This window comes from Rhyacophila brunnea, unplaced genomic scaffold (genome assembly GCF_057557595.1).
Source record: "Rhyacophila brunnea isolate RB1 unplaced genomic scaffold, BYU_Rbru_1.0 scaffold_136, whole genome shotgun sequence".
Lineage (NCBI taxonomy): Eukaryota > Metazoa > Arthropoda > Insecta > Trichoptera > Rhyacophilidae > Rhyacophila > Rhyacophila brunnea.
This window is the reverse complement of record NW_028232792.1, coordinates 680,740-690,471: the sequence shown is the minus strand read 5'-3', so window position 1 is coordinate 690,471 and position 9,732 is coordinate 680,740. Positions and strand designations below refer to the sequence as shown.

Below are 9,732 nucleotides of genomic sequence, written 5' to 3'. Positions count from 1 at the left end.
AATGCAACCTCCCCTGTGGAGTGACGAAGGTTGCAAAGTTGAGTCGCCCGAGGAGGCGTTGGGCCTGCCTGAGCGACCAACTGCCTTTTGGGATCTGCAATTGCAGGTGGTGACGAAGTGATGTGCACTTCTCTGTTGATAGATATTTCCGATTGTTGTGAGTATCCCACGTGATACCCAAGAACTCCCGCTGTTGGCTTGGAATCAGACAAGATTTTTTCTTGTTGATTATCCAGCCTAGAGCTTGCATGAAATCTATCATATAAGTCAGTTGCGACAGGAGAATCTCTCTGGACTGATTTGCCATCAGAAAGTCGTCTAAGTAAGTGACGATTCTCATACCCTTTCCCCGGAGGTGTTCGGCCACCCAGTTTGTTAACGAGGCAAACAGTCTTGGTGCTGCCGACAGTCCGAATGGAAGGCACGTGAATTGAAGGAGTTCTCCTTGGTAAACTAGCCGAAGAAATCGGCGATGTTGTATAGCTATAGGTACATGTAGGTACGCTTGGCTTAGGTCTATTTTTACTAACCAGTCTTCCCTTTGCAGGAATGTTGGGACCTTGAAGTGGTGGAACAGTTTGAACGGCCTTGGTTGTAGAAAACCGTTTAGGCGTTTTAGGTTGAAGACGGGTCGTTGACTGCCGTCTTGCTTCCTTACTAGGAACAGGGTTGAGAGGAAGCTTGGAGATGGTTCTGCCAATTCCAATACTCCCGATTCCTTCAGTTCCGCGATTTGTGAAGTGATCTCCGGCGATTGTCGCGTTTGGAAATCCTTCTGGAATTGCACGGAAGGCATTATTAGAGGGGGTTTCTTTATAAACGGAATACGGGTTCCCGTTATTATTTTTAATAATGGTGGTGGTGCACCCTTGGCCTGCCAGATTTCCTGGAAATGCTGGAGGCGTCCCCCTTTGAACGTGGTGAGGGAGACCCGGTCACCTGCGTCTTGGGTAAGTGCCCTGAAACGTAATAACGATTCAACTACATCTACCATGGCTAAAATAGATATTAATCGTACGTTTAACACATCCGGAACTAGCTCAATACAAAACAGCGGTAAAAACATGAGGATCTCATCTCCGTAGGCTTTTAATACCTACCAACAGTGGATCGTGGGCTTCCACGCGGTCTTTTGGTTATAAATCTTCCAGCGTTCAGCACTTAGGATTAAGAGAAAATAATCAATTAATTACAAATTATTATAGGGCGCCACCTGGCCTGACTCCTCTCCTGGCATATTACTATATAAGGGACAAATCAGGTCAAGAAAAATAATAAACTCATTTGAGGATGGTCCAAAATGGACACTAAGCAATTTATTGGTACTAGAAAAACCACGCGGCCAATGCCGAGGTAACATTATAAAAATTACAAAATTAGGTTCGTAACCAATGCCAAAAGCCCTAACCATACTACTAGAGTTACCGGGGGAAGGTTAATACAATTTAAGATATAGGAGTCTAGTCCTTTAAACATAATTCGATACCATAAATACCGTAGAATCTTGTCGCCATCTTGTTGACGAGCTCTCCGAGCAGCCCGTCCGAAGTACGTCGTTCCTTGCTCGTATCTCACTATCCCCTGTTCGGAGTGAAGCGAACGCCTTTCAATTACGCGTGGCCAAGCTGCCAACTTAAAAGTTCTCTCGTTCGCAGTATCGCCAAACTAACGACGTCTCAAAAATCTTCATTGAATGTTGCAAGTGTTTAAAACGTATATTATTCACAAGTCTTGTGAATAATAACGTTACATTACTCCCCTCGTCGAGAAAGAAGGTCCGGCCAGAGGTTGGAACTTCTCCTGGCGTCGTCCGGTGGTAGTAGTGTCGCTTCCGGAGCGCGGATAACATGGCCATCACTACTCCTTTGGGTGGAGGTGCGGTGAGTAAAGGTAGAACTCCCACTCTGCTTTGGTCGGCAGAGGAGTATAAATTCAGTAGAGGCAGGTAGCGCAGAAGTAGTTCACAAAAAATACTTTCCAAATAATTCCCTCCGTTATATAAGGGCAGAGATAAGTCTTGAGTTATGTCGGTGTTCCCATCATGTCGGGCGGCGTATTCCGTGGTGTTCGGTCGCATATTTTTCCCTACACCTCTTCATGTTATGTTAACCGATAACTTCAATAATAATTTGTAAAAATTTGTAAAGTGGGGAAAAGCTAAAATACTATAAATTCTTTGGCATTGGTTCGTAAGGCAAAAATTTTTTTTAAACAAGTCAGTAGTAAAAGTAGTTACAAAAGGCATTCCAGTTTTATAAGTAATAGAATATTAAATCAGATCTTACAACCCATTACTATGGTATTCTTCAAATAGTTTTAATCAGTGCCCAGACAATGATGTACTGGCACAATTTTAAAGCCTAAGTTTGTAATCAATAAATTTGCTTTAATAATTGCTTACACAAACAACCGTTCATCAAATAGAACGTACAGCAAGATTAATAGTCTCCTTCTCAGTATAAAGACAACAATTAATTGTTTAATTTTAGATAATAAATATATGCTAAAGTAATAGTTAACTTAGACGTAATCAGTACTTTTTAATTCAAGTTAAGTTAAGTCAAAGATAAGAATTTGCCAGCAAAAGGCAACAGACAAAAGAATTTAACTTGAAAACAGAAAACTTTCCACAACCATGGCGTAAAGTTCAATACTAGTTCTTAATTTACCGCAGATGGGTGATCTTACGGAAATTATCTTTCAACAAATAGTCACACTATGGTTATTCAGGTATAATCTCATAAGTGGAAGTAGTAACAATAGAAGTTGTCATTTGACAATGTAGGCAACGTATCAACAGGTATCAATAGTAAACATATCATCGTATGTAATAGTAAACAATAGAAGTCAATATTAAACATAATAGTTAATAGTAGACATAGACAATGATAAAACTGCGCTTTGATTCCTAGCAATTGATTTCAATTCTCTTTTCGGAATAAATTTACTGGTCCTGAATCCCAGTCCGAAGCATTTATATCATTTAATATTATATTACCAAAACAAGTGTCAGAACACTTAGTCAAAATAAATAAACTACTGGTGGTTGGAATCCCTGTAAGCCTAGCGTCCAAAAAATATGACAAGAGATGAAAACACAAGCCGCTGCCTCAGAATGCGTGTAGAACTTTCAACAAAACAAACAATAATTGACACCTAAAACAGAGGGAAGCTCTAATATATTAGAGATAATTTGAAAAGTAAATATGAAATATTCTACGTTAGTAAGCTACGTTAACGTCTATCAAGTGTTATAAGGCGTCATATGTTCCAGAGTATACGGTTCGATCTTCAAAATTACTCTAAACAACTCGCGACAGTAAAACTAACTGTATCCCTTTCACGCAACAACTTAAGGTTAAATTAATAGTACCACACCGTAGACGCTGAAACACATCGACCAAACAAAACATGATACAGTATCTCGAAGTCCATTCTCTTCTGGTCACGGTGTTCTAACCCAAGGACCGTGAGATACCCTAGGCGGAACCCATTGGAGCGTTGACTCGGATATCTAAAAGGAAGCTAAGAAAGTGCTGAACGTAAACCAAACAACGTCGAGTAGAATCAAAAATCAAGTCTGAAGCTATAAGTAGTTAATATAACCTTCACAGGTTGAGGCTTCTCACCTTCGAGTAAGAAATTCTCTGAAAATATAAAATTTTAAAAAATGGCTACAGATTAACAAAACGTCCAACGAAATCTATAATAGAAAGGTACTCTCGATTTGATATCAGGCTGCGATCTCCACATCGTCAAAGTAGATTCAAGCGAATCTCGAGGCCGGAATGACATTTGTATATATTATTCACATCGTGTCAAACCTAAAAAACCCCCACCATTTCGTCCAAGAGCGCGATGGTATCATGGTAAAAACATGAATCCCAGAACGCAAAAGAAGTAGGCTTAGTCAGACCAATCAGCTCCAACCAGCGCTGCCTTATCCAGTGAACTAGAGAGAAAAGAAAGTGTCTATCTCCCTAGAGCGGAACGTTACAACTATTAGTGTCAAAAAGGGCACGACCATATACTGTCAGTTCCAGTCGGCGGGAGCAAAAATCATAACCGGTCCACCTTCAGTACCGATTCATGATCGCTAGAGAGAAGTAGAAGTAGAAAAAACACACTAATAGTTGAACCAAAACAACAACATCAATCAATCGCCCAGCACCTGAATCAAATTACATCTACGCGAAAACGCGAGTCCTCCTGTATACCTCAAATGGTATCAATATATTTTATTTCTTAATTAAATTGAAAAACAAATAATCAAAATGCGAGAATCCAAAGCGTTAGCAGTTTTTTTTTTTTCAAATCAGACAGTTTTTCAAATTAGACAGTTTCACCAGAGAAGAAAGTTTTTGTTTCGCATCACCAATACAGTACATTACACTAAATAGTTAATTCACTCGCCCGGAAGGCTCTTCGACCAGCTGGTCCCTGCCTAATCCGTGGGTTTGACCCTCCTATTAAAGTTTACACAATGGATATAGTTTTTGATTACCACAGTTTCACTTGGCTGGAGACGAAAAGTTCTGTTGTTCTGTTTCTCCAGCCTCCGTTCGGAAAGATCACGACACCAGGATTTTTGACAGCAGGGCACAGCAAAATCGAGGAGTCTCCACCAGGCACCATCAACAGTCATTTCTGAAAGCATTTGAGAATATCTATAGTATAGTGCAAAACAAAAGTTAGCATAATATTTAAAGGATGGAGAAAATGCTAGTTGAAAATGTGATTAATGGAATTAATCACGTATGAGTTAAATATTAAATCAAGGTTAATACGATATACAGTAGATTGTCTGGATTCGTATGACATCGTTTTCCGGGGAGATTCCGGTGCATGACTTTATCCCTAGAGCTAGAATAGCAAAATAGATCTTAATTGAAAAGACAATGCAACAAAAGCACCTAGTGACTCTTGTTTTCCATTATTTACATTTTGATATCTGTAAACAGTACAATAGGTCTTAATTGAAAAGACAATGCAACAAAAGCACCTAATAACAATAGTAGGAACAATATAACTTGTTGTGTTAATATCTTCTAACTATATACAAGGCTTATAATAAACAACAGTAGTTATATACAATCATATACAATAGAGAGATATAAGATTATAAACATATGTATTCCAAGTAACTATAAGGCATACATTGACATTCTTAATAGTTAATTTATTAAGTTTGAACGTGAAGCATCACGGAAACACCTCCCAACCAAAAATTGGAAGCACCTGTACACGATCAACGACAGTCATCAAGGAAAAGTCAAATATGTAAAGTACATTAATACACCAGCAAAGCGTTTAGTGAGTGTATTAATTCAAACAATTAAGTCAAGCGAGTTATCACTGCGGGTTCGGTTTTATTAATTACACTTCTGTTGTTAGGTATAATATCAACAGATTTCAGTACTAACTTAAGTTAGTGTAGATCAGTTCTTAAATATGTTAGACATGACGATCTTTAAACCTGTATCTGTCAATTAAGATAGCTTCAATAAAAATAAGATAAAATCCCTTATGCCAGCGCTCCATTGGCGAGCCAAAAGTCCGACGACAATAAGTCTTCAGATTTTTCTACGTTCTGCTACTGGCCAACAGACGTTCAACGAAACGAGTATATAATTAATTTGACGAGTAAAACAGTCGACTTTGACAGCATAGATAATATACGTATATCTGACAGTTAAATCGTGATGGCGTTAAATGATACCGACGTTTTATGTTTTTTGGGTTATTGGGTGGCAGATAATGTAATAACGAAGCAAAAGGTACACAAATACTGGGTGAAACATTGGATAAGGAAACGAACGACATTATCCCACACAAATTTAATACGAGAATTGCGTTTGCAACCGAGCGATTTCCGCAATTATTTGCGAATGTCGGAGGATGTATACACAGAACTGTATAATTTGGTCTCCCCATTTATTAAAAAAAAAAATACTATGATGAGGGAAGCTATTTCTCCTCATGATAGATTATGTGCAACCCTGCGATTTTTGGCTGCCGGCGGAACATTCACTGACTTGCATTATAGAACTGCGATTGGAAGACAAACTCTGGGCAAGATAATTCCCGAAACTTGCCAAGTCATCATTGACGTTTTGAAAGGAGAATATTTCAAGGTGTGTATTATATTATACGTCATCTAATAAAGTTGGGCAAATTTACAAATATATCATTAACAAGTAGACATTGGTTGGTCTTATAAAGTGAACGTTTAGTGGATTGTTTTACCTATATAAATCATAGACGGCAACATCATAAGAATGGCAGACAAGATGCATTTGAGATAGGTATATATATAGTCACAAATAAGGCCATCGTTGACATGCTAAATATTCAATAGACCATTAGAATGCTGTACCTAGCCAGGACTCTCCATATAGGCTGTAAGCAAGCTGCTTAATTATTCCTGTTGAATGTATTGTAATACTAGTCATATTCTTCGAAAAGCAAGCATGGAATTTGATTTCTAAATGAGGCCACATAATAATATAGGTTTGCTAACATAGCTCAAATACTTACCATTTGTTGTATCGCTTAAGCTAAGGTTTATAGGCATAAAAACAAACAAAAAAACAAATATTTTTACAAGATATTTATTCATACAAAAAACATTAATTTATTACACCGGCTTTTGTACATTTTTGCTTAATATACGATAAACTGGTCGAGTATGAACAGTAGTTGCTGGCATTATTTTGTCACTTTGTCCCATAAAGGCAACTTCATGCATCAGCTTCTCGGCCAGCAATCTTTGTCCCTGTGACATCGATCGTAGTTTCATGGCCATCATTTTGCCAAAAACATCAAATTCATCTTCAGTCTTGCTTAGTTTGTCTATTGAGATTCGACCTTGGAGTAGTCGACAACGTGGATGTTGAAGGCGAATATTCTATCTGTAAATAAAATGTTGATTATTTTTTGTTGCAGTTCCCTGATACGCACGAAGAAATGGAGACGATTGCAGAAGAATTTAATAGTAAATGGCAATTTCCAAATTGCCTGGGCGCAGTTGATGGGAAACACATTGCAATCGTGCCACCTGCAGGCGCCGGCTCCCACTTTTATAATTACAAACATTTCCACAGCATTGTTTTGATGGCGATTGCAAATGCTAATTATGAATTTATTTACGTTGATGTTGGAACAAATGGACGTATTTCTGATGGAGGCGTACTGAGAAAATCTGATTTTTTCAAACGTTTAGACGAAGGCAGATTAAAAATACCTGCACCAAAAAAACCTACTGCTAATTCTGATGCACTGCCATTTGTTTATATTGGCGATGAAGCCTTTGCATTACGTAACGATTTCATAAAGCCGTATTCACAAAGGCAATTAAATCACAGTAAAAGAATATATAATTATCGGACATGCAGAGCCAGGCGAATTATAGAAAATGTTTTTGGCATTTTAGCTGCTAGATTCCGCATTTTTCAAGCTCCAATAAACATGAAAATTGAAAATATCAATACAGTTGTATTAACTTGCTGTGTGCTGCACAACTTTCTTTGTCGCAAATCAACACATACTTATACTCCTTCTCATGACCTTGATAGGGAAAATCCTGAGACAGGTTTAATAGAGCTCGGACTGAGGTCACAGGACACCTTAGCGCCTTTGGAAGCAACGACTAATCGGAACTCGACTGCCAATGCTAAGAAAGCGCGAGGAGATTTCGAAAAATATTTTAATACTACCGGGGCTGTCACATGGCAAGAAAGTATGATAAGCAATAGATAAATTAAACCAATGTAACAATTTAGTTAAAATGTTTTACCTCAATACAATCTTCGTTGTTTAACGAGTTGGAGTAACTCTCATCAGGAGACATGTTTTCCAAATCGTCCACCATGCTGGATATTGAGCTCGATTCTGTAAAACAAAATGTAAATTGTTAAAATACAACATAATACTCAAACTTGTTTTTTATTATCTCTCCCCTAAGTACCCATTCCTTCATACGGTTAATATTGATATTGGTATAATTGGTGTAATCCAGTATATCGGGTATTTTCAAAATGTGTTTTCCGCTGTATTCCTCATAACCAAACTGTACCATTAATTTTGATTGATGATTGACGATTTATTGATTGTCTCTGAAGGAACCTAACTCGAGCGATTTTTGATTTTATGATCATTCCTTTTCTTCTTCTTTCGACCATGTCCGATCATAATATGGACCTCCACGGAGTGGAGGTTTGTATTGACAGATTTTGTTTTTACGAGAAATGGATGTCAGCCACTTGCTCAACATATTAGGTCCATACTCTGACTCATACACAAATTGAAATTCAATGTGTACTTGTCAGACCCAGGATTTGAACCTGGGACCCGACCACGACTCAATAAGCCGCGCTTCCACCGCCATGATCGTACCTATATATTATTATTTCTTACCTACCTCAGCAAAGAATAAATAATTTTATTGTGACTAGAAATGATTCATAGCTGTATGTTTTAATTGCTTAATAGTAGCTAATCTAATGCGATGTCACTTTCAGAGATACGACAATGTCATAGTCTGCACGTGTATAATAAATAGCTTTAAAGCATTCCCTCGTACCTATATATTATTATTATTTATTACCTACCTCGGCAAAGAATAAGAAATTTTATTGTGACTAGAAATGATTCATAGCTGTATGTTTTAATTGCTTAATAGTAGCTAATCTAATGCGATGTCACTTTCAGAGCTAGGTACGACAATTTCATAATCTGCACGTGTATAATAAATAGCTTTAAAGCATTCCTACGTACCTTCCATTTGGTCGTTCAAGAACTCCAAATTTTTATAGTACCACAGTTTGGGTAGATAAACTGCGTCTGTGCCGGCTCCGCTTCGATATGATGTCCTTACTTTATTTCTCTCCTTTCTGTAACCCGACCTCAATGTCTGTATTTTCTTTTTAACATCGTCGACCCTTGCCTGCGGCTCCACCTTGATTAAAATCTCCAAAAGTTCCGCATACGCCAAGGACTTGGCATCACGATTCTTGTATAGTGGGCTGGTCGTCTTCCACAATGATGGGTTGTCTTTAAAACAACTAATAAAATCTTCCAAGAAACTTTTCGAATGCACTCGTAGATCTACCATTGTCGTTATCGATGTGAGATGTCCGAACACTTTGAATGACAGTAAAATAATGATGGCGCTGTCGTCCGTCGGCATAGATAATAATGTGACGGTAAAGCGTGGTGAACGTACGAATTTCAGCGGCTCGGCGAGTAAAATATCAAACATGTTTGAAATCCAACGAGCCTGGTCTGCGGATTAAAAAGTCCGCAGACCTGGGGTGCTCCACGCGAAAAAAAAGTCCGAAGACTGTAAATCGTCTGACTTGCGTGCCAATGGAGCGCCGGCATTAAGGTATTGAATCAGGAAATTCAATAGTCATTAACGAGTTTAGTAGCAGTCTTAATACAATGCTCGCGTAATTTTTATATACTGGAAATAATGCATAAAAATGTAAACTCAAATCTAAGTTAAATTTTAAGTCAAATTTTAAATCAAGTTTTTACTTTAATTTATTTCATAATTATCAATAAGTTATTTGTATTTACTTGGGGAACAAAAAAAAATCCCTTATCAAAATTCAAAATTAGTTTTAAATAGAATAGAATATTCTCACTAGTATATTGGAAAGCAAAACTACCTAAATCGCATCAACTTGAAAAGTTAATGTTTCAGAATGTCCTTTATATGAAAGCGACCCA

The 9,732-nt window shown here is 37.7% G+C and overlaps 1 protein-coding gene across 1 annotated transcript; it reads right to left on the bottom strand.

The window, feature by feature from the left end:
- Positions 1-6,714: 6,714 nt before the first annotated feature.
- Positions 6,715-9,340, bottom strand: LOC147076020 (uncharacterized). Its single transcript, XM_085941753.1, has 3 exons — positions 8,776-9,340; positions 7,796-7,890; positions 6,715-6,911 (listed from the first exon to the last, which is right to left on the bottom strand). The coding sequence occupies exons 1-3, from the start codon at positions 9,257-9,259 to the stop codon at positions 6,834-6,836; spliced, it is 657 nt and encodes a 218-aa protein (XP_085797879.1). The 5' UTR covers positions 9,260-9,340; the 3' UTR covers positions 6,715-6,833.
- Positions 9,341-9,732: the final 392 nt, after the last annotated feature.